Source organism: Protopterus annectens, chromosome 11.part0 (genome assembly GCF_019279795.1).
Source record: "Protopterus annectens isolate FY-2018-M chromosome 11.part0, PAN1.0, whole genome shotgun sequence".
In the NCBI taxonomy this organism is placed as follows: Eukaryota; Metazoa; Chordata; order Ceratodontiformes; family Protopteridae; genus Protopterus; species Protopterus annectens.
The window spans coordinates 1,265,692,884-1,265,719,646 of record NC_056745.1 but is presented as its reverse complement, the minus strand read 5'-3'; the positions used below and the strand labels follow the sequence as shown (position 1 = coordinate 1,265,719,646).

General features: G+C 40.1%; 1 protein-coding gene across 1 annotated transcript in view; it reads right to left on the bottom strand.

The window, feature by feature from the left end:
- The window catches only part of RBM28 (RNA binding motif protein 28), a 1,154,212-nt gene extending 1,144,656 nt beyond the window's left edge, over positions 1 to 9,556 (bottom strand). Inside the window, exon 1 of the mRNA XM_044088621.1 lies at positions 9,104 to 9,556. Coding sequence (XP_043944556.1) covers positions 9,104 to 9,221 — 118 coding nt within the window. The 5' untranslated portion in view covers positions 9,222 to 9,556. The remainder of the gene's footprint in view (positions 1 to 9,103) is intronic.
- Between the last annotated feature and the right edge of the window lie 17,207 nt (positions 9,557 to 26,763).

Here is a 26,763-nt window from a genome sequence, read left to right as displayed (position 1 = left end):
AGCTGATACATGGAACAGACTAGCAAATTACATTTAAGTACAAACTTGTTTAGGTAAATTTTAAGAACAACCTGGATACCTATTATGGGAATAACTGTTTGGTAAATTGGCATGCTAAAAAGGCATTATTGCCCATGCCAGAAATATATGAATGAATGTAGGTACAAGATTGCATTAAAAACTGACAAAGTATATGCAGATGACTAAATTAATGAACATATAACTTTAGTTTCAAAATTAAATTAGATAGTTTTAATACGAAGTATTTCTGTTAAGCATGAACTTTTGCTAGAAAAAAGTATTTTGCAAACAAGTACTCGATGGGATAAAGCATGATAGTACAATGGTAAACTGACGTCTCAAAGGACTTGGTTCTGCAGTTTGGTTGTCTGCTGGGGTGCCTTCTATTCATAACCTGCACACCCTTCATTTGTAATAATAGTTTTCACCCGATGCTTCAGTTTCCTTCCACATCCCAAAGATATGCTATACGTGAACTGGTGATCTACCAAGTTTCCCACGGGGTGACAAATACAGCATTCTAACAAAAATAACTAAACACACACACACACACACACACACACACACACACTGTAAATCTTCACAGTCCATCGTCTGCTCCCATAAACCAATAACTTTGAGTTTCTTTCTTAAAGTTGTGAACTCACTTTGAATAATATGATTCACACAACACTTAATATTTTCCATACTTCATCTAACTGCTGCCTTCTAGAAAGATGGCATTTCAGCTTTCTTTTATTGGTAGCTTTCCATTCCATCAAGTATACCACTTTTTACCTCTCAAGCCATCCACCCTTCTGCCCACCAGCACATATACTGTACATCTAACTGGCAACAGCACCGGTTAAAATACAACAATTTGGTCAATAAAATGAAGATCACAGAAGAATAGCAAAGTATTATTTAAAATGTTCTAAAAAAACAAACTACTACTCTCACCTCACACATATTGCTTGCTCCGAGTGACATAATCACATATTTAATGAGCATTCTTTCACTTTTACTTTTCAGGCTGCTTCAAGCACCAGTCACTAGACACAAAAAGCCAGTGGGAAATGGCTGCTCATGCTCATTGCTTCCTCTCACAACCCAACCATGCCCCATTATTGCAATGCTCTCTAACACCACAAAATGGCAAGAGAGAAAGTTAATAAGCCACCAATTAACTTTATTCTTTATAGGAGGTTATACCTACATGCTGTTCTTTTTTCAATAATAGAATCAACTTTTTTTTTTTGCAGGGTGCAAAAATTAGAACTCCATGCATGCACTGCTACTACACTGCTGTGGAGTTCCAAGCCTTGAAAAATGTAATATTTCATAAAAATACAAAACAAAAAGTTTTACAAATCAGAAGGGAGGGTGTCTCCAGCTAGTACCACAAACTGCCCCTGCTAGCAGTGACTCATGCTGATGCATTCTCTAAGCATGAGAGCATTCCAACTGCTGCATACGTCTGGTCAGGTACATGCTGAAGGAGGCATTATACTCAATGATGGGCATGATAAGAGCCAAATAAAGCGGCACTATGACTTCCTTGGACCCAGATGCCATGCCCTTACTCACTATGACTTCCTTGGACCCAGATGCCATGCCCTTACTCACTATGACTTCCTTGGACCCAGATGCCATGCCCTTACTCACTATGACTTCCTTGGACCCAGATGCCATGCCCTTACTCACTATGACTTCCTTGGACCCAGATGCCATGCCCTTACTCACTATGACTTCCTTGGACCCAGATGCCATGCCCTTACTCACTATGACTTCCTTGGACCTAGATGCCATGCCCTTACGTATAAGTTGGGCGACAGAATGGTTTTCTTACAACCTTTGGTTTTCTTACAACCTTTGCCACATGCTGGCAGTTTTCCCAAAAGGCACTATAATGCATTTATGGCATTAAGTTTTAGTCCATGACTTTGGCACCAGTCATTTATCTGCGTTAGACCCTCTTGTAAGATGTTTGTGTCAAGAGGGAAATATATGACATCTCCCAATTTGCAGTTATCTGCAAAAGCCCTTGACATTAGCCTTTACCTCCGAGAACTAGATGCCAAATAGCAGCGGTCTCAACACAGACACCACCTCCACTAAGAGAACAGTGTATCACCAAGGCAGACTGCCTCAGCCCTGTCTGTGAGCCAGCTAGCAATCCAGTGAGCTATGTAGGAGTTTATGCCCAGTTCGGTGAGTTGGTCAACTGCACCCAAGTGGGGTATTCCATCAAATGCCTTAACCAGGTAGGCTGAATGCACCGTTTTTCTCCTCGTCCATTGCCTTAGTGACTTTCTCAAAAGAAGTCCACTTGGTTTAGTAGCCATGATCTTCTCTTGGCAAAGTCAAACTGTGTTATGTCCAGTGCCTGAAGATTGTCTATGTCTTTGTTTGTCATTTCCATGATAATTTGTTCCATGGCTTTGCATATTAGACCAGTCAGACTAATAGGTCTGCAGCTTCTGGGGTTGGCTGTTCGGTCACCTCTGTGAAGTGATATAACTGTTGCAGTCCTACAATCTCCATTACAAAGCCTGTTTTTAGGCTATAGTTAAAAAGGTACTTAAGTGGTCCTGACTCCTGATAGATCATGTTTCCAGCTATTTAGGATACATACTGGGATAATGTCAGGGCCCACTGAGGCTGTGTTTTTGGCCTCAGCAAGAACCACCAACACCTGCTCCTTGTTAATAATTTGAGAGAGTTACAGTATTTCATGGAGGGAGGTAGCAGGGACATGGTGAGTAAAATTTCAGATGAATTGGTCAGCCAGCAAATTTGCTGTGTCACTCTGCTCAGTAAAGGTGGCATCATTGACCACTAGTTCGGTACATGGATGTGTACTGCCTTTGCGTTTTTGGACATAGCTGTAGAAGGTCTTGTGGTTGTCTCTAGCCTGTGAGGCTATCTTGGTCTCGTTGAACTAAGTCTTCGTAGTTTCCTGATTAGTTTAGTTAGAGAGCTCCTATCATTATAGGAGCTGCTCTTCCTGATTTTACCCTCTGCTTTTTTGATTTTTGTTACATACCCAATTAAAAGTTAGGATCTCACCAGTGTGGTTTGTTTTTAGAGCCATTTACATGGTTCTGCAGGGTCTCCGTGAACAATTCCACAAGGGTTGTTGTGAACTTGGGGTTGGGAGGATCGCTGAATTTTGATACACTCTCACTTAATAGGGTGTAGTTTGCTTTGGAATAGTTCCAAACTGTTACAGGGCATGCTGGGGGTAACAGAGCTGATTTTTATTTTGAAAAAGACAGCTTTGTGGTCCAACCTCACTGGTGAGGACATGACACTAGAGAGGGGCAGCACTCCTCCACAGTGGTGAGTACCAGGTCCAGAGTGTTTGAACCTCTGGTGGGTGTGCACACCATCTGGCCAAGGATATCTGCATTAATAAAATCCAGGAATTGCTGTGCCCGCAAGTATGAGGCAGTGTGTGTTTCTCAGTTTATAGAGGGGTGAAGTCTCCCATGAATAGGCTATTTGTTTTAATCATCTTCAATAGGTCAAAATACAAGTTATGGTATTCTAGATATTCTAGAGACAGAGGGTGACCTATAGCTTTGCTAGGATATGGTACTGACTTCGCTATGGTGATCTGCATGTGGATAAATTCAAGGGCAACATCCTGTTTAATCAAAATAGAGTTATGCTTGCTACTAACAGACTACCACGCCTCCCCCTTTTGTCTCTGTCTGTGCAGCTTGTGGTCAAAATGTGTGGAGAGCACTGAAGCCTTGCACTGTTGGAGAATTTTCTGCAGATTTAAACCATGTGTCGGAAACAGCACAGATGTCTATGTTCTCCAGAGTTAGGAGAACTTGTAGGGCATCAAGTTTCTTCTATAGGCTCTTAGCATTGGCAGTAACACCTTTAGATTTCTTTTGTTTTATTTGGCATGTTGTTAAGCTTGCCAATTTGGCATTGCCTAAAAAAGCTGTAAGAGAGTGGATAAAGTTTTAGAATAATATTTGAAAGCCTAAGGGAGACAGGTGCAGACCATCCTTAGCAAAGCAACATGGTCCGTTAACCAGGTCCCGCATGCCAACAAATATTAAATCTCCTTGGAAAGACACCACAAACTAAGCACAGTAGTTTATAAGCGAGTACTCTATAAATACTCTAAAAGATCAGTTAAGTCTAGCCAATAACCTGAAGTCAAAATCAAACCGTGTGTCTATAATGTAAAGACATTAACCATTATGCTAACCTCACAGATCGTCCTAACCCTACAAAATGCATGCCACTGTATTAATTCATTATGTGCGACTGTGAGGCTCTTTATCTGACCATGTTTTCCATATGTGTATACAAGTGTGCATGTGAATATCTATGAATGAATGTTGGGATGTGACAGATGCAAATATGTATACAAATGGATGTGTTGGTAGCACCTGAATGACAGAGTGGCAGTGTTAGCATAGTGTACAACTATCATGAAAATAAACGTCAGTAAATAAGTTACAAGGAGTTTATATTGTGACATGGTTTTGACACTACTGCAAACTTGTTACGATTATTACTGTATGATTATTCCATGCTAGCAATCATTGGGACACTTTCTACAATGAAAGAAAAGAAGCAAAAAGTTATTTTAGAACTTTAGAACTGTAGTTTTATATGCCTCATTACTATGCAGTTCCATGCTTGTGGAAGACAAAGGTAATGGAGTAAACCATTGTACAGGTTTGCTTGCAACAAGACAAGGGACACATCTTACCAATCCTACTGCTGTTAAAGGATCGCAGGCATATCTTTCAGTACAAGAAATTTGGACAAAGATCCAAAACTAGGGACACACTACTGCACACAAAGTTAGAAAGTTGATACTAGATTTTGCATTGGCATGCATTTTCCAAAGAGTATAAAGTCTGAAACTGAAACAGCTGTCATTAGTTATAGACTTCAATCCTCAACAATTTTCCAGAAAACCACAGATTTTGAGGAACAGACTAAAAACTGGAGGCAAAAATCTGGACATTCTGGGAAAATCTGGACACGACAGCTATGACTGCTGCACACTTAATTTAGTGGCCAGATCCTGCTATAGCTGTAGTACATAAAAACTGCATCGTTATATTTTACATTTGTTTACCGGTGTAGCAGACTGACTGCAACTGGCCATTTACAGGTACTGCCTAGATGAAATAATTCACAAACAAGCAGAAAGTGGAAGAGAGGGGCTGTAAGCTGCTTAATCATGGTGAAGCTCAATCCTTGACGAAATGATAAACATGATGCATATTGCAACACAAATTTGACTACAGTGAGATTTACTCACTCAATTACAGAGTCTGAAGAATGTGAACATCACTAATCAACCCACTGACACAAGTACTATTAAGTGAGATATTATTGGCTGACAGCAGTCCAACAAACAGTATGAATGATGACAGCAGCTTAACTGTCAACTCTTTCTTTTCATTCACTACATTTTGCACGTACTGATTACACTCACAAACTTGTAACACAAGACTGCACTGCTGTTTAAAGACAATATTTTATTAATCTTTGTTGTGATTAACTTTAATGTTGTACGGTGACACACAAAGGATAATGACAATGCTCTCACATATTTTACCAAAATCCCATTTCCATAAAAAACTTTAAAATGTATTCCTTAAATAATACCATAATTGAAGTTACTTCATTGATTGTCATACCAAGTAGGTTTGTATGTGATTATCTTAAATTTGTTGTGCATATCCACAACAGCATCAAGAAAACTCATCAAAAACTAGGTACCCTTCATAAAAGTAAATAAATTCCTTACCGACTTTGCCAAGGTAATTCTAGCTACCATTTACCCTCACTCCTATATTAAGCCCCTATCATGACCAACCTACAAGCCTCACTTAGTTCTAAACTTGAACAATGCTGCAACAAAGTTGCCATATTTGCTTGCAAATAAATCTTACCAGACCCACAACACTTAAGTGGCTCAAACGCACCACTTATTTTGTACTCGGCTCATCTTAACCCATAAAATCATTTATACCCAATTTACCTGCACAAACAATCAGCCCCATTCTCCAATTCTATCAACCAACTCATCCCCTCCAGTCAAATGATAAACTGCTTACCGTCTACAAACCACAAAGGGCTGCTGGGGGTCAGTCTCTGTTCTAATAACGTAACTAGAACTTGGAATAAAATTCATGTGTCGATCAGTTCTATCTCACACCATTTTTCAAACCATTACTAAAAAGACTTCCTCTCTGCCACCTGGCTTTGCCCCTGCTCCTTATCTGGTACACAACTTCTCCTAACATGTTTCATCACATTCGTATAGCTCCCTTTAAACACTAAATCATTTAACCTGTTTATTCCCTCCCAATACTTCATTTTAACATACTACTTAAACTACTATACCTACGTATAAATTTAGCACAACCAAATTTCCACTCCATCACAACTTCTCTATTAACACAAACTTGCTTAACCCCTCTAACACTTCACTCTATGTAGTACTTAAAATTACTCCCTACCTATCTTATACACCACCCTTCTATCTGTAAATTGTCAATACAATGGTGTGTTACCTTGAAGCGTTTCTCCCTGGGCCTCTGTTGAAAAAGGTAATTGGTGCCCAGTCAAGACTTTCATGGTAAACAAGTGTCAATAAATAAATATTTTCATAAAGAACATTACTTACTTATTACCAATTCTTGTATTAACTTTACTGATGTATCAGTGCAATCATAGCAGGTAATGGGCGACCCCACTCCCTTACTTATTATACTTTAATGGACAGTGCCACTGGATGCAATATAGAACAAATGAATAAATGGGCTCAGACATAGGAAAAGTTAGCAATGAATAAGCATACATGCAAGCATCAGAACACTTATGTACTTAACTCGTATCTCTCAACTCCTTAAAACAAAAAATCTGGACAAAGCCAAAATAATGGGGGGTGAATAGTGACATTTCATATATTGTTCCTACAAACTTAAAAGTTGCTAGAATAATAGATCTAGTGTTATCTTACACTTTCTGAAACATATGAAGTCTGAACCTCAAAAGTATGTCTTCATTTAGTGACTTCCAGTCTCAATGATTGGTCAGAAAATAAACTTTTTGAGGAACAGTCAAAAATGATGCAAAAATCTGGACAGTTGATAGGTATGACTTAACATTAAAAGTTTAGGTGACTTTACTTACACAAATAACAGGGTGTCATACAAACAACATAATTAATGAGCAGTGCATAAACAAATCTATGACGAATGAAGCATATTGCGGGGAAAATGCTATGCATCACACCAACTAAAATGGGCAATGTACTTTACTGGCTCACCTTCAGTTTCGCACAGGAATGGGCGTGGTCTGCATGATTAACTAGCGAACTTGAATATGAAATAAGGCATGATTGGCATGCCATGCACATTAGCCACCGACACTAACTCAGCTGCTTATATACATTCATTGTATGCATCATGCTAGGGATTAACATGCATAGCATGCCAATGTCTAATATACCCTTCCTTTGGGCGAAGATTTAACATTCTTGTGTCATGCAGCATTACACTACTAGGTCGCAGTTAAACTATAATAATGAAAATTTTAAACAAGACAAACACATGAGAACAAGAGAAACAAATACACTTACATCATTACACTACTGGCTGGTATATCCAAGTGGCAGGGGGGTGTGGGGGGCGCAGCACCCCCACAGGGGTGCAGGGGGCTTGCCCCCTGCAAAAGTTAAGGGAAAACATGTAAAAGGACATGGAAATCACATTAAATTATTCACGCCTTTGACGTTCTTTTCTGGCTTGAAAACCACATAGAGTTGGTTATTCATGAGAACAGCGACACGTCAACCAGCTGGGGCGGAGTTTGGGCGGCGCTTGCTACTGCGCATATGGTGAGCCATAGGTTCATAGGTAGGTACAAGGCTATCGGCCCTAGGGCCTATATAAGCCTAGCCAAAAAGGTACCCTGGCTTTCGCCACCCAAGACAATTATTTTACTGTGCCCCTGTCAAGCAGAGCTACAGAAGTGATCCCCAGGGTGAATTTCCTATTTCCCATCCAATCATCAAGATTTTTCTTGAAGAGTGCTAATGAGGAGCTCTGTTTGACATAGACAGGAAGTCTGTTCCAGAGTATGGGAAGTCTCTGGGAGAGGAATCTATCCCTCCAGCACGTTCTGTTTATTGTGGTGACAAGGTTTAGGTCCCTAGAGTATGTAGCTCAGAGGGATTGGGATTTCTAAGTGGAGCATGTCCAACAGCTCTGGGTTTGACATAGCTTTGTATGTTAGGCAGAGATCACCTCTGAGTAGACGATATGCAACGGAGTAAAGCTGGAGTTTTTTGAGACGGTCTGCATAGGGCATCTGTTTGAAGCCAATAATTCTCTTTGTGAGGTATTTCTGTGGCCTTTCCAGTTGTTGTAGATGTCTTGTGAGGTACATACCAAAACGGACATTGTACTCTATAATGGGTCTAATGAGTGATGAGTACAGGGAAACAATGACCTCTTCTTTTCTGGATGAGAAACCTTTTGTGATGAGGTATGCCACGTAGAGGAATTTCCTGACCACTGTGGCGATGTGATTATCGAAAGGAGAGACTCCTGTCCACCTATGTCCCATGGTCTCATCACACTCGGTGTTAAGTAGACTACCAGTCAAGTAAAATATCACCCCAAAATGTTCCAACTCCTCCAACAGGCAGCTCAAACATGCTAAGATGAGGTGCCACCAGAGGAGTTAGAGCCTGGTACTAAAGAATCTGAGGAGATCATTGAGAGCAGAAATGTATTCCTAGCTACTGCAATGGGATCATGTAAAACTTGTCTCCCAAATGACAAAAAAAAAAAAAGAAATACAAAACAAAATCAACAAATGCCATTCCATTTTACCTCAGAAATATTCCTTTATAAACAAACATGCATCTTTTTTTTTAAATACGACAGTGAGCAGTTAGGCAAAAATATAATAAACATCATAATTCCAGAACCGATTTTGCAAGCACACAGCTGTCAGTTTGGTCATTCATTCTGTGAATGAATCTATTTGTAAGCAAGTGAATTGGGAAACAATGCCGCGAGGAAAATACTGTCCAAGCCCTTACCTTTATCTCGAACCACAAAGCATTGCTTCACTGGCCCAACTTCGCTGAATACCTCAAGCAATTGTTCATTGCTAGCAGAAGGTGGAAGGTTGCGCACAAATAGGGTCGACCCAGCCATTACAGGAATTCAGGCTTTCAGGAAAAAGAATTTAACATGCACTCCAAACAAGTAAAAAAATAACGTATTTTATGATAAAGAGTCAATAGCACATACACTAATGCACATAAAATGCACAATTCTAACCAACATATACTCTTTCCTCATTACTGGGAAACAAGGATAAAAACAAAAACATGCAAAATTACAACAAATCACATTGTACAGGACGCCGCCATACTACAAAAACAGGAAAGCGTGGCTAAACCTCCTGTTAGAAACAATCATTCAGTGTACAATGGTTCCAAAGTCCGAGTACAATCCCGGAAGCATTACAGGCGGCGCACACAGAACAAACTAAAAGGGAAGTAAAGGTCTTGAACGTCGTCAGTTTCTTCAGAAGGGGGTGTGAAGTTTCATCATTTTTTTCGCTTACGGTGGCATGTGAATGAAAGAATTTGTTATTGGCATTCCAAGACAAGTAAACACTCATGTTGCCTGTAGGGAATGTTCGGAACCTTGTTTGTGGTATTTTAAGCCTACTAATCGTCATGTGAACATTCTGGAATAGTAAACGACTATGGAGGAAAAAAAACACTTAACTGGGTAGTTTGTTCGGCATTGTGCGAGGTACTACAGTGTTAGAATGCCAAAATCTGGACAAAACTAAAAGCAATGGTGGGACAAAACCTCAAAATCGGAGACAAAATTTTAAATATTGATTTTTACGGGTTCATAGCCAGGTACCAAGCTAGCTGCCCTTATGGGCCGTTTTAAGCCTAGTTTCCCTTTTTTATGCTTGAATTAACCTCTCCCATCGGGTTAGTGCAGGGAAGGCCTTAGGTCAACTGGTGCCCTACGCAAAAGGGCTCCATGGTGCCCCCTACCACACCATCTGATGTCCCCATACTGGTCTACCTACACCAAATAAATACTGGAAAAGTGCCCCTGCTACAGCGGCGCCCTAGGCAGCCACCTAGTTGGCCTATGCCTAAGGCCGGCTATGGGTTAGTGACAGGCATTCCCCATCCCATGCATAATTATATATCCTTTAATGGTAATAACTGGGATCACACAGTAGATCGTTTGAGGGACCCATGCATGGAGTAAAGTATTTGGGAGCTGTCTTTGGCCATTAATAGTACAGGGCACTGTCCTGGAAATGCATTTTCTGTTTCCAATACACAGATCCAAGTTGCGCTTGAATATGAATGGGGACAAGCTTTGTTATATGTGGATAGAGTCTGCTCCAGAGCAGCTGTAAACTCTGAGAGAAACATCTGTTGATGTTGCAGAAGAGGTTTTAATCCCTAGACCATTTCTGATGCAGTTTGACTTGATGTTCAGTAAATCCATCAGTATTGGATCAGAGGATAATGCCAGGCACAGGTTAACTCTTAGCACTCAGTAGGATACCTAATACGATGATGGTTTTGAGTCGGTCAATGTAGGACATGTTGTTTAGGTCTTGTATCCTTTTAGTAAGGTATGCCTGTGTGTTCCAGTTGTTGCATGTGTCTGGATAGATACAAGCCAAAGGGGGCATTATACTCAATGATTGGCCTAATGAGGGGGCAATGACACCCCTATATCTAGGCACAAAACCTTTGTATCTGATATTGTTAATCCTCGTTCATTCCTTACGTATGGGTATTGGTTCCGACCTCGGAACTGAGCTGGCCATTTTCCAAGCTCGCGTCAGCTTCAAACTCTTGAGCTAAACTCTTACCCACAATCCCCCTCTCCCTGTTACCTCCGATTTCGTTGCCATTCGGTCATGTCAAGCTGCTTCTCTTGAGCTAAGTACAGTTATTTGTTGTTTATCAGTCATTTATATTACTTTTCTGCCAGAAAAGTTTCTATTTCATTGTCTCTTACCTATCGCATCTAGTGACCATATTTTCTTCAGGTTTTTCTTCTCTTTCTTTACCTTTTTTCCGTGAGGTATTCTCCCGTTACCATCATTGGTAATCTTTTCCTTTTTCTCATACCTTCGGGTATTCTTTTGTACCATTGCTGGTACCTTTTTCTGCTGTCTAACTTGCTATAATGGCAGATAAGAAAGGTATTCCGGGGTTTAAACGGTGTTCTGATTGCGGACACAAGCTACCTACTTCTGATGCACACTCTTTGTGTGTTTATTGTTTGGAGGCGTGCCACTTATCTATTGACCCGCCCTGTACTATTTGTGAAAACTTTTCAAATAGGACTTTGTTGGAAAGGAAAAACAAGCTGTTGCTGAAGGGACTTCTTAAATCTCCCTTTTCAGAGGCTATTTCTGGGTCGGAGGTCTTAACCTCTCCTAGCGCCCATAAGAAAATCTTGGATGTTCCTACCAAGGGTAAATCTTTGCCTTCGTCCCCGGCTGGGGCTCCCGTCAACCAAAACCTAAAAAGGCTAAAGTTTCAGCTCCGGAGCTCAGTCAGCCCCAATGCTTTCAGTGCCTAGACCTTTGGCTCCTTTAGTGATCTCAGCTCCATCTTCTCCTGCAGCCTTCACTATATCGGCACCGAGGGGCTCTTCAGTTCAGACTATTACCACTGTATCGGCACCGACCGTTCAGTCGGAGCATACCTTGATCACGTCGGCTCCGACAACTTACTCAGAACCGACGCCTTTACTGTTGACTCCAGTTTTGTCGGTTCCAGCTTCGGCACCGACAACCACTTCGGCACCAATCCCTGTGCCTGTGCAGACCATGACCTCAGCACTGATGACTTCTTCAATGCAGACCCATAGTCGAGTCTCTCTCAGCACTGCTGCCTCTTCTGTGGACAGGCCTGTTTCTCCGTCAGTCTCCGTGAGATCCACTAGAAGCCTTTCTGAACACGATGTGTTGCTTCTTGTGGATCAGGTGCTCTTGGCCAGAGGTATCCCACCCCCCAGGAACTATCCTTCTTGGGAGGAGATCACCCATCTCCAAAGACCCCTTCTTATTCTCATCCTTCATTGCCTTTGAAGTCCATGGATATAGCACAGTCTTCCCCTTCTGCGGTTCCCTTTATGGATCTCACTAAGGAATTGCAGTTGCCTTTGTGGCAGGAAAGTTTTGCTATGACCCAGGATGTCAGTTGTGACACGCATAGTTTGCTGCTCCACAGCCATCCAGGGACTCCGGATCAGCAGGCTGAGCCACTTAGGGGGGAAGGGTGAACCCTGTCCTAGACATTCACTCCTCTTCAGGTGGACCAACCTTCCAACAGATGGAGAAGGCTTTCGCTGCTGCTGGCGATACTGGACTATCTATCCCTCTGCCCTCCTCTGGTACACTGATTTCACAAGTCGCACCGAGCGGACACCGGGTACAAGGGCCTCAGGACATATTCCCACAGGAAACCCCTTTTCCGCTGTCTTCCCCAGCTTCTCCCACTGAGAAAGTCCACCGGAAAAGTTAGTGTAAGAGGAAGCACATGGACTCAGAGAGGAGTCCCTCACTGAAGACACAGATTTTGATGAGGGGGAAGGATCCCCTCGGTCACCCTCTGACGTATCCTTTGGTGATATTCTCGAAATCCTGAAACAGAGAGGTGACTGGCAGTCCTCTAATCTGACCTCTGAGGAATCTGTGTTCCTGCAGGCCTTTCGCGCCGGCCCTTTACCTCCTGGGTTACTCCACCTGCCGATGAACTTGTCCAGCTTATCTTCAGTGTGCTTGGAAGGCTCCTGACACCGTCAAAGCTATTCTCTGGAGGCCAGATAAGATTTTGTCCCCTCCTGCCACGGATCCCCATTGGTCAAGAGGTCTTCCTGTGGATGCTTTGGTGGTGGCAGCCGCAACAAAAAAGGATCTGGCAGAAGAAGAAAGCCAGACTGTCCATCCGCCTCACAAAGAGTCCCGGGCCTTGGACAGGATAGGGAAGTGCACCTTTGCATCAGTGACCTTTACTATCAGGTCCCTGAATTATATGGTGCACTTTACCAGGCTTCAACGGGATTTGATTTCGGAGCTCTCTGAAACCTTGGCTGGTGCCGTGTCTGATGAGGTCCGTGACAAAGTGGCCTCTCAGCTGGCCACCATTGAGTCAATATCTAACTCCTCTATGCGACTGATATCTCACGCATCAGAAGGAGCAGCTAGAGCAGCGGGTTCAGCGGCGGTCTTGAGACAACATGCCTGGATGCGTTTGTGCAATTTTGCGGAACCCTTTAAGGCTTCCTTTCGGATTCCGGCGTGTAGCTTGCGAGACATTTGCCTGTGAGCTACATCGCCGCAACCAAACGGCTGCATCAGCACGTTGCCGTAGTGCAAAGTGCCCGAACAGCATAGCCACTGCAACTATACTCTATGGACGAGCAGCTGCAGCCGTACGGGCTGTGTAATGCATTCCTTCTTCTCGTGCAAGGAATGCATTTATTTAATTATTTATTTATTGTGATGTCAGACTGAGGTGAGGAATTGTGTCAAAACCTTTGACTAGGATGAGATATGCAATGTGTACTGCTTTGCCATCAGCCGTTGCTTTGATGACCTTTTCAGAAAAATACACAGGTTGAGTAAGATTGACCTGCTCTTGCCGAATCCAAACTGAGACAGGTCCAGTATTTGGAGGTCCCCTATGTCTTTATTGATTAGTTGTGATAAGTTTTTCCATTGCTTTACATATGAGGCTAGTCAAATTTACAGGTCTGTAATTGCCTGTGTCTGAGGAAGACTTATAAACCTAAAAAACTTTAATAGAATAACAGGTTTTGGGTTTGCATGGTTTTCTGAAGGATATGAAGTCTGAAACTCAGATGTGTATCACTATTTTGTGACTTCTGTTTTCAGTGATTTGTTAGAAAACCAAAAATGTTATGAGTGACTGACCCAAAATATGAGGCAAAAATCTGGGGCAGTTGAGATGTATGGTGTAAGTGAGTAAACCATATCTCACAATTGTCTCTACTTTTGTGTCATATTTTTGCTGCATCTTCTGGTAAATCACTGAGGATTACAGTCAGTAATGCAGGACATACATATTGTTCAGAAAATGCATGTTGATGCAAAAACATGTTCTTTTAACCTTTTATGTAAATTAGAGCAATATTTAAAAATTATCCATGGGCCGTGGTGGTGCAGCGGTTAGCATTATTGCCTCACAGCAAGAGGTTCTCCGGTTCAGTTGTCAGCTACAGCACCTTCTATGCGGAGTCTGCATGTCCTCCCTGCAGTCGAGTAAGTTTTAAAGACATGCAGGTAGATAAGTGCGTGTGTGTGCCTTCTGTGAAGGTTGGGCACTGGGTTGGCAACTCATCACTGTAAAAAACCCACTGCCAATCAATATGTGGACCAGTGATCCGCTTTGGCAATCCCTAACTGGAGAAGCCAAAAGACATTACTTATTTAAAAATCATCCACGATTTTAATCACTTATCCCATCATAGTTCATAGGTAAATAATAGGCTGTCAGTCTGCAGACTATTAGAAGCTTTGCCATTGACCATGGGTCGAAATAAAACTCTGTATCTTGTATTCGTGAGGTAGACATTAACCATTATTTTTGGATTTGTCTACAATTATTAAAGAATTTGGGAGGTAAGGAGCAGACTAATGGATGCATGATCAACATTTAAATTGATAATGCAAACTAAAATGGAATCAGGTGTCCATGTGTTTATTTTTGCCAGCTGTAGGAAACATGTAAGTTATATAAGCAGATATAAACTGCAAGAGTGAATTACTTAGTATTTATGTGAGGAGGGCAAAGTCTGGCTGCCCAAAGAAAATCACATGTGAGCGTGCCTCTAAACTGTCCTGGAGATTCAGTAAACTCCATGTAAGCTTCGAGCAAAGCCTACACAGAGTTTACATGTTTGTGCAGTGAGCAGTGGCAGTAATTACATATTCATGCCACACTCTGTATTTAAATGTAAACAGGTGCAGTTTCATGTCTAGCCACAGTATTGCTGGTCAGGAAACTGTGTATAGCAAACACTGATAGCAGCAGACATATAGAGCTGTTTACCTACAGGCAAACTAGGTCTGCAGGATTGCACGGAATGCCACATTGATTACCAGGGTTAATAATATAGCAATGTGTATGGCCCATATGCATTACAGGACAGTGTATACACTGCAGATTATTGTGGAATCCCATTTCAGGCATTCTGTACAAAAGTTGTGTAAATTAATGATACATGGACTACTGTGTAAAATAAACATTTAGGGGAAGTGTGTTTGATTGAATAGATGCACACAGATGAATTGTACGAATGAAAAAAAGGCAAAGACAGGCAAAACATCATAATATACAGCAGGTGAGGGCATGTAAATAGAAGACATTTGTAGCAGGAACACTAGTCACATATCGACATGGTACAGTACGGACTTCACAGTGCAAATGTATATTATGTGACTGTCAGACAAGGTGACATAATGGAGAAAGATGTCTTTGTGATATATGCATCCTGACATGAACAATGGATAGGACATCTATCAGGGATTTTATATACAATCAGGGGTTACGTGCAAACTAATGTGTGTGAATATGACTGTAATGTCAGCAGAGGTCTCCCCCAGTGGGATACAGTTACAAGCTCATGGGCAACAGTAAACAGAAGCACGCACAATCATGGATAATATCAGAATAATTTCACCAGTAATCCCATGTCTCTGACATAACATGATTCTGAGTGATCATAGATGATTCTGCACAATCACACTTTTACAACTATTATGACATGTCAGCAATGTATGAGGGTAATCAAGCACACAAACCTGACACTGTAACTTCTGCTGGAGGTGTTAGGAGGAACACTGCTATACCTGTATGTGACATTACGATCAATCCAGTCTAGTTGACTGGTGTGCATGGCATATATATGGCACAATCCACACTGTAACAAATGTAACCTATGCCATCAATGTTGTCAAACAGCTATGTATGTACTGTGAGCATCACTGGAACAGGTATAACACATGCATCTGGTATAACAGCTTGAGGGTTCTGCACCATCAGACAGCAATGTTTATCCAACAAAAAGAATATTTTGGTATGGCCAGTAAGATATGTGGGAGCTCACTGTGGCAAAGGTGGTACACTTGAGTTATACATCACTGGAAGATGTGTAGAGAAGCACACAAAGAAGGGTGCATTGTACTTAGTTATTGGTGTGATGAAGGATTTGAACTGTGGCAATATTATGGGATTTGATGTGGATGTCCTGCACATATGCAGGAGTCATGTTACATAAAAGGGAGTAGTCACCACTGTGGGTACATGCTGGTCGAAGTTCCACATACCATCTACCACAGTACACAGGTCACATAACACATTTCCCCATGTTTTTGCTTCATCTCGTGTTGTTATGGCTGTGGTGGCAGTCTTTGGTGTGTGTTGACACTGTCTCTATTATACCAATATTACAGTTGTAGTCAATGATTGCCCACAGTCTGCAGTCCTCCAGACAACTGTATGGACACAGGAGGTGTATATCAATCTTGATGTCTAAGACTTAAGTAATGGACAGGAAAGTGCCTAGTAGACAGCCCTGATGTACAGGCCTGATCACTGGACTTGAGATATAGGTCACTTCACACATTTCAGCATATTTAGATTCCACATATGTGATCCAGTGGTCTACCCACTTGGTGATATAGGTGTTTATGGCCACTTGTGACAGTGTTGAGATAATACCTCAGTGTGGATTTGTATCAGATAGTGTTGTCATTATGCATGCCCTTAATGACCTTTTTGAGGACATCTAACAGATGTAACAGACATGGATGTAGCATTAACAACTCACATATGTCTTTTGCACACAGCCAGGATACTACCAGTGTCCATTTAGTAAAGGTCCATGATTACATGTTGATCTACCTCACAGATGAGTAGAGTCAGGATGTGTCTATACATGCATACATCAGATGCTGCCCCCCCCCACTCAGATGGATGCATGTTGATGTACACCTTTCTATGGGAACATATTCTGCCTGGAAGATGTGCTTAAGTGTGAATCCAACCATGTCAGGTATGTGTGTGTTCTGAGTCATGCTATAGGTGATCTGTGAAGTTGTCACAGCCCATTGATTCTGTGTGATAGGCCTAAATGAAGCTAAGACAGCTCATACTGCCTATTTTGTTCTGGCCTAGGGTTTTAACATAATCCCCCACTCAGGTATTGTCGCTCGTCCCTCTCTAACATAGATAAGCAGGCAGGGTATTTCGCTTAGATGCTTTAATACATAAAACACATCAGAATGGATAGCAGCATCATAAAATATAGACAAATTGGTTAACAGACAGACCTTGCATACATACATGCTTAAATCTCAACAGCTTACTACAAAATGGCAGTTAGACTTGTAAGTGCTCAGTATTTATACACTTGTGCAAGCCCTTGGATAGCTTCTTAAAGGTACATACACATACACTGATCTACAGTCTCCCTCTTAAAAAGATTGCCCTTTGAAAATAGACATGCATTACTATAGATATTAGAAACAAAACACAATGTTCATGCCCAAGTTCCTGTGTATCTGTTATATGGTCTGGAGATACGATAACAGTCTGGACTAAATTTATCAACAGGGACAGTCTTCAGTGAACAACTTATATCAGGAACATCTGGATTCATCACAGGAATGGGAATGTCTTCTGGAACTTCCTCTGGAATTGGAATCCTGGACAACTCACTCTGAGATAAATAGTCTTTCTCACAGGCTATGTGCTGTGATATAGGCTTGGACACAGGTCTCAAATGTTTCTGATTCCTCCTAAAGTCTGCTTCTTGTGATTCCACAATGTACGATCTCTGATCTGGGCAAATATTTTTTCACGACACCACTCTAATCATAACCTTTGGATGTCTGCATCCTTACCACGTCTCCTTCTCGTAATGGATTGAGCAATTTGCTGGCCTTATTGTAGTAGGAGTTCTGGGTTAAACTCTTCAACAGATTGGTTTTCACTGACCTGTTGTTCCTGACATGGAACCAACAATTGACTACTGATTGGTAATGTACTTCCAGTTTGTGTTGACAGAGGTCTCTGAGCAGGTGAACAAAGATGTTTATCATGAGGAATGTTTCTGAGATTCAAGAAATTCAGGAAAACATCACTATTGTCTCATTTTCACTTCTCTAGTAACTGTTTTGCACTTTGAACTGCACAATCTGTGACATGAGAAAAGTCCCATTCTTAAACTGTTGTCTTGTAAACTGCATGCCATTTTCAGAAATAACTTTGTGCAGATTACCATGTACTGCAAAATGATGCTTCATCTTAGTAATGACAGTACTGGATGCTAGGTTAGGGAGTAGGTCAATCTTGAACCAGTTTGAATAATAGTTTACTAATGCCAAATAATGTCAACCATTCCACTTGAAAATGTCAGTGGCTACTGTTGATGAAGGTAGTTCAGGAATCTAGTTTAGCTGAAGTGGTTCCTTCTGTTGCTGTGGCTTAGTACTATTACACATGGAACAAGATGAAAGTGCTGTGTCAATGTCTTATGACATTGAAGGCCAAAATACTAGACCTCTCACCCTTCTTTTGGTAGAGTCGGTTCCTGGGTGACCACAGTGCAAGATAGTAATGTTCTCTTGTTGCAAGGACTTTGGAACAATTACTTTTAGACCTTTCATAATGATACCATTGTCAGACAAAATCTTACTTCTGTATGGAAAATAAGGTTGCACTTCTTCAGGTAAACTAGATTGATTTGACAGCCATCTTTGATTGATAATGTGGTTAAGCCTTTGTAAAACTGGTTCTGTGACTGTATGATCTCAACTCATCAAGATGTGTGGAAGAAAAATGTTTCACTTCCATGACTTCAAAATCAAGGCTCTCATTCTCATGCTGTTCAGTGGTGTTTCTGGGCAATCTGGACAATGTATCAGCAGGATAAAGAAGGTTGCCTTTCCTGTAAACAAGAGTGAAATTATACTTTTGCAGTCTTAGCATCATATGCTGCAGTCTGGCTGGAACTGAATGCATAGGCTTTCTCAAGATAGTGACTAGATGGTGGTAGTCTGTTTCAATCTGGATAGGTCTACCATAAACATAATCATGGAACTTTAAACATGCAAACACAATTGCTAAAAACTCTTTCTCAATCTGGGAATACTGCATCTCAGTTTGGGTAAGAGTTCTCGATGCATAGGCAACAGGTTGACTCTCTTGTAGAATGACTGCACCAAGACCAAATTCCAAAGCATCACAGGAAAGTGTAACTGATGTGTGAGCACCATAATATCTGAGAGGTGGTGGACTGGCAGTTCTCTTTTTCAGAACATCAAATGCTGTTTGGTGTTGCCGTAACCAAGCCCATGCTACATCTTCATGTGTCAGCTTTCTGAGCAGTGCTGAAAAGTTGACTCAAGTCTGGAATAAACTTGCCTAGATAGTTAACCATGCCAAGAAAACATTGCAGGCCGTGAACATTGTCTGGAGCTGGCATTTTGAGAATGGCTGTTTGCTTTGAAGGGTCTGGTCGTAAGCCTAATCTGGTAAATAAATGACCAACATAAGTAACTTCTTGTAGCAAGAATTTGTATTTCTGTGGCTTGAGCTTAAGATTCACTTGACATGCCCTTTCCAGATGTTTTCTGAGGTTTCTGTCATGCTCATCTTCACTATTACCTCCTACTAGTATATTGTCAACTATGATAGCACAAGGATAACCAGAAAAAAAGTTGCTCCATTGCATGTTGAAAGACTTCAGTTGCAGAAATTATCCCAAATGGCATTCTCAAAAATCTGTACCTGGCACATGGAGTACTGAAAGTAGTGAGCAATGATGATTTTTTGTCAAGCTGAATTTGCCAAAATGAACTCTTTGAATCTAAGACAGATAAAACAGTGGCATTTGGCATCAAGGCTGTGTGCACATCAGATGATAGGTCTTTTTAGTGCTTTGTTCAAATCTTGTGGATCAATACATATTCTGATGTCATCTGAGCTTTTGTTATGCGCAACCACTATGGATGATACCCATTCAGTTGGTTCTGCAACTGGACAAATCACACCCTGTTGCACCATTTTAACTAGCTTGGCTTTGACTCTGTCCTGCATGCCTATTGGAACTCTCCAGGTTGACCTGATTACTGGACTGACCTCTGGGTCTAACTTCATGGAGTACACAACTGGAAGCTTCCATAATTTGTCTTCAAAAAGATCAATATAGGGGGGCGTGGCCAAGGATGAACACAGGATAGCAGCAGATTTCTTCAGCTCCACCAATTTCATTACACTGACAGGAATTAATTACTTAAAAAAATAATTTTTGAAGTAATTTTCTTTCTAAATACGTTTGTTTTATATAGTTCTTGAACTATATCTAAAAAAGAAAGGAAATCTTAACAATATTCCTGTCAGAAATCACTGTGGAAATTTTCCTGTCAGTTTATCAATCTGAAATGAGTTCCAGTAAGACAAATTCTCAAGACTCCAGCATCAAGAAAGAACTTCAGTCTCTGATAATTATAATCCAGCAACTTACTGATAAAATGGAAAAAATGGATACTAAAATAGACACCTTCATAGAAAAAACTGCAAAACAAATAGACCTGTTACATACAGACCTGCAACAACAGAAGATCCAGATGACAGGCATAGAAGAAGCTGTGAATGATATGGAAAATAGAATCCAAGAAGAGGAAATCAACATTGAGTTTCTGCTGAAACAAAATACTCATTTACAAACAAAGCTGGATGACCTGGAAAATAGATCTAAGCGCAATAACATTAGGATTTTTGGACTGCCAGAAAATATTGAAGGTAACAATATTACTTCTTTTTTAACAACTTGGCTCCCTAAAACTTTAGACTTACCAGAAGCATTCTCTTTTGGTATCGAAAGAGCACATAGATCTATAGCTAATACTAACTCTTAACAAAAAATATCCTAGATCAGTTATAGTTAGATTTCTATCATCTTTTGATAAAGAGATGGTTCTTAAATCTGCTTGGGCTAAAGCTCCTGTTAAGATTAATGAGACAACTGTACATTTTGACAATGACTATTCTTCCATGGTAATAGCTAAAAGAAAAGTTTTTCTGCCACTAATAAGGGAGCTTAAAAAATCACAGTTTAAAACATACCTTCTGTTTCCTGCCAAGCTTAAAATTTTCCTTCCTGATGGTCCTAAGGTTTTCGATGATTTAGACTCTGCTTTACTGTTTGTCAAAGAAAAAAGGATTTTGGATAAAATAGAAGAAATGGAATGGGCTAGTTCTTCATTAAAGAGATTGGCAACTGAAGCTTCGCGGAAGACTTCAGAGAAGAAGAAGAGACTAAAAAACAAATGATTTGTTATATGTTTTTTTTCTCTCTCATCATTTTAGTTCATTATTAATCTTTTGAATATAGTTCCTGCATTTCCAGAAAGCCACAAATATTTTGGAAAAGATTTAATCAAAGTTATTCTCTATGTGCAAAGAAATGTTTTGTTTCATAACCAGTCAAAATATCTGAAGATTTAAAGGCAAGCTGTGATTCAATTTGTTTCTCTTTCTGAAAAGTAAGGTTAGTAATTTGATACATTTTTTTTTTATCTTTACCTTTTTTTCCTTCTCCTTTTCTTATTTTCTTTGTTTAAACAATGACATTCTATTTAGATTATGTAGTGGGTAAAGGGTGGGGAGGGCAGGAGAGAACAGTAATGAAAATATGATTAATAGAATAATAACATATTTATTCCTTGTAAAAGTTTATATGTTCTTCAAATGCTATTTCTAATTATACTTTCTTGATTATACTGCTTATGCTTGTTTGTAAATAATCTGTCATGCTTTAACTAATAATAATTAGAACTAAATAAGAGTAAATAATATGTTTTATTTTTAACTCTATTAATATAAACAGTAAGTAACATTCCATTGTATATACTTCTTACAGCTTTTCTTACATTTTTATTTCTGCCTCACTCCCTTTATTTTCTACTCTCTTTTCTTTTCTTTATTAATATATAGAAATGAATAATGATTTTGGGACTTCCAAAGGGAAAACAAGGGGCCCTTGGTTACCCCCGGTTAGATACATGCAATGTTACCATTCAAGGTACTATTTAATTCAAGCACAAAGCTAGCAGTTCATTTCTCTAATAATCCTTTGTCAAATTATCTTTTGTTTGGTGCTGCCAACAACGGAGCTGATTGTTTAGAATCATTACATTTACAGGATATAGCATTGTTCTTTCCATTTTTCTGACCTAGCAGAAAAAGCTTCTCAAGTACTTTTCCCAAAAGGCATAAACATGAATTTTTGCTGTTAGCAATTACTGGGAAGCAAACTGCAGTTTAAAAAAGCATCTTTTCAGTCTCATATGAAACTTTTTATATAAAAACAGTGCATATAAAATGAAAAAAAGTGTTAACTTTTAGCTTCTAATTAGCATTAAACAACAAATTAATACATATTTTTCTGACTTTTCCCCTTTTTAATACTTTTTAATTCTATTTTAAAAAAGAATAAACAGTTTGCTTTTTTTTCCTTAACCTCTTCCATTCAGGATTTGCAGTTAAGAAAGTCATTCAGTTTAAACTTTATGAAAGTGTTTCACATTCTAGCAGCTTTCAAATTCAGTATTTTGATACATAGTCTAAAATAATTTTCTATAAATTTTTTGATTAATTTTTTTATGCAGGGAAAAAACAAACTCCTATCAGGAGTAATCCCACACCAATGGCAATCAGGATGTTAAAGGAGGGAAACCCCCAACAAATTCTGGAAAAAGCCCAAAGAGGGTTTGGGCCGGGTTTTCACCGGCTGAATCACCTCAAGGTGGTAAATTTTATGCTGATGATCTGGTAAATGCACAGCATTCTTCTTTGATTAAAGCCCCCTTCCCCCCCGCTAGGGTGAAGTCAAGAGCCATTCGGTTCGGGAGCACTACAGTTCTCATAGCATTCAGTTCATCAGTTATCAGTTCAAGAGAAAAAAAGTTGCATTACTCTAAAGGGGTTTAGACAGTTTTGCAGCTCCCAAATTGATTTCCACCACATGCAGGTAATATGCCTGAATATAACAGTCACTCAAGTCCATGTAAGTTTGGCCCCAAATGATGGTCTTTCCAGCCCCCCTTCATCTGTCCCATTGGATTTTCAGGCTTTTTAACAGTTTTTTTTGGTCACATCTCAGGTATTTGAATATTTCCCTGAGGCAAGACTGCAGTGTGTATGGCTGGGACCAGGTCCCCAAAAAACAACTGCCAGACCAATTCTCAGGTAACCATTTATATGCTTTTTACCACAAAAAAATAACAATCCTCTACTTTAGTAGTTACTTTGTTATGAAATGACTGCCCTGCATGAAACATTTTCCTATCTATTACAGATAACTGTTTAAAAAATACAGGATTATTTTACTTGATCAAGAGTCTTATGCAAATTTTAAAAAATGAGTCATAATCTGAACTACAAGTTCCACCCCATTGTTTTTTGGTATAACATTTATATTGTACAGTCACATTACACTTGCTCCAACCCACTTTTATTGTGTCATTTTTTTTAAAACATACAAATCCCTTTTTTTGTCACAGGCAAATACAGTGCTACCTTATCATATGCTTTTAATACTGTGTCAAAAAAAGATTTTCCCAGGTCTCATTGACCCCTAGGGGATAGCAGTCATTAATAACCCCTGTATGCTGTTGGGCTGTGCAGATCCAGCAGTTCAAAAAATTAAAAGTCTCAGCATAAAACATGTGTAATTGCCTGATAAGTGTTAAAGTTCGGTGCCAGTCTTGTTTTGGGTTTATCACGTTAATCAGTTCAACTTTTGTGGCAGGGAAAAGGGAAAAACAAAAAAGAACAATGTTTTAAAAGCTATCAAAACTAATCATGCAAGCTTGAGGTTGTTCAGTGTCTCTATTCACTCTACACCTGGTCATCGGCTTTGTTCTCGCTGTACAACAGTAACAAGGTGTTTGTCCAGTTCAAAGTTCTTAATCCAGTTTACAGTGTGTCAAATGAATCCAGGGATGCTCGCTCACATCTTGACTGCAGGTGCCACAGTAGTACCTGGTACCGCCTCCTTCCGTACTTCGAGAGCCTCCAATTTTTTTCTCTTTCACTATCTTCACCTAGACCCAGGATCATTACTGCTGCTTCTTGGATTTCGCTTGCTCTTTATCTGGAAACAGAATTTAACTGCAAAAGTTTGTTATTCAAAAATCACTTCATATACCCTGCAAGTGAACTGTCAGCCCTCCTGCTCCAGACATGAGAGGTTTCCATTTGAGGTGTATAATATGCCCTCCCCAAACAAAAACTTCAAAGGAGTCAACCTTTACATTTGAACTGTTCTCTATGCTTAACAGTGCCAGAGTAAACAGTGCACCCAGTTCTTTTGCAGGTCTCACTCAATCAATTTCTAAGTTTACCTTCAACACCCTATTACATGTTTCTGCATTAATCCTGGGTGATTAAAAAATATGTTTTTAAATATATCCCAAATAGCTTACCTGTTGTTGTATTGTTTGTCTACAAAGGTGTGCCATTACAATGGCAAATTCCTTTCCGTATGCCAAATCTAGGTATAATTTCTTTTACAAGGACTTTGCACAGTATTGCATCTGGATTTTAGTTGGAAAGCTTCCACCCCATTTGGAAGCACACATCTATAAGGGACAAGGCAGTACTTTCTATTTAAGACGGTCATTCTAGTGTAACCATAAGCAAAGGTAAGGAATGGATATGGTGGTGTAGGGAAACTCCATTGCTTAGGGTTTCAGGTGCCCCTTGTGCATGTTACAAACATAGCATGCTGCACAAAATTTTTGTGTAATTAGTAACCAGACAACAGAAACACTGATTCACTAACTGTACTATCCCCCTGTTGAGATGGTGTCTCTGCCCATGGCTCAACAGCTGCATATTCAAAACAAGCTAGAGGGTAAATCAATTTCTCTTTCTTTGAGATACAGTCCCCTTCTCAAGGATTGTTCTCATTTTATCCATTTTGTTTTTCTACATTTGTAAGTGTCTGCATTGTTTTCTTAACATTTAAATCCAAAATCTCAGAAGGTTTGTAAATTCTTCACCAAAAGAAAAACTTGGAACTGGCTTCACCTGTTCTTGTAGCTGTATCAGCCCTCACATTACCTTTTGAAATTCTATCCTGTTGCTTGGGTATGAGGTGATTTGCAAATAGCTACTGTTGAGTGCAACGGAATAGAGCTCAATAAATCTAAAATAAATTAAGCATGGTTAATTGGCTATTTTACCAGCATGTTATCATTCCTCTATTTTCCACTGTTACAAAAACATGTGTACAGTAGAAAAAGCATACCTGACTGTCAGTAAAACATCTAGCTCTTCTTTGCCTTTTACAAGTACATGCCCCTATTAAGGCAATCAATTCTTGCTGCTGCTTGTGCAGATAGGTTGTGGTAAAGACTGGGCCAAAATCTTGGTATCAGAAACTTAATGCATACCCCACTAGGTTCTGTCCCAGGACCTGTCCTGCAGAGTCGCCCACATAGTAGCTGTCACCTCAAGGCCATCCAAGGAACATCTAAAGATCTTTCTGTAGGACTTTTACTAATCTCCTGCAGGCAGTGTAGCTCTACATCTGCAGGGGTTGGGAGCAAGGTTGACTGATTCAAAGTTGTGCATTGTTCAGTTGTCATATGAGGTTTTCATTCAACAGTATAGCCATACAGGAAAGATGTCTAGCAGGAGAAAGATATGCCACTCTTTTTCTGGTAGTAAAATAATTGCAACTGTATGAGGTAACTCCCTTAGGGTGGAACAATACTGAGGCTGAAGCCTGCACTGCTGGCCACAGAAAGCTGCAACTACTGCTTGTACACAGGGGCAAGGATCGCGGCCACTGGGTCTTAGTTGTGATGAATAGTGCTGGGCTGTTTGTCCCATGCTGTTGTAAGTTACCATTGATGTCATCATAACCTTTGCTTACAGTCTACAGTTTGGAAAAAAAATCAATTTATGATAGTTTGGTAATCCTAAAACTAAGTAAGATGCTATCAGTTGTTTCCAGTTTGCAGAAAGCTGATTCCTGCTTCTGGTGTCCACTGTAAACCTGTGCTGCCACTTCAGCTTTTGAATATCAATTAGTCAGCAGAGCAGATTCCAAAGCATAATTTGTATCCAACTCTGACAAAGTTAGGTGCAGTTCCCAGGAAGGACATCATTTCCTTCTTGTAGTTGGTCTAGGTGCTTGTAATATTGCCGTTTTCTGTCTCTATCTATTCTGCCCCTTTGATATTACATCCCAGGTATTTAACCTGTTCTCCAAAGTTGCAGTTTGTTCTTGTTTACCCAGTCCTTGAGGAAGCTAAAATTGTAATAATGCTATGGTATCTTCTCTGCATTCTTGCTGGGTGGGGCTGCCAGCAGAATGTCTTCTATAAAGTAAAATCTGACTACCTTCGTGGGATAAATCCCAGGTTACTTGCCATTTCTTGTGCAAATATCATTGGACTTTCACAATATCCCTGGTAATCTCAGATATGTATACTGTTTCCTGAAATGTAAATGCAAACCAATGCTGGCTGTCTGGGTGTATCGGTATGAGAAAAATGCATTGCTAATATCTACCACAGAAAAATACTTCTGTTGAGGTTTTAAATCATTCAACAAGGTGTGGATCTGGCACGTGGTGCTGGTATAACTGC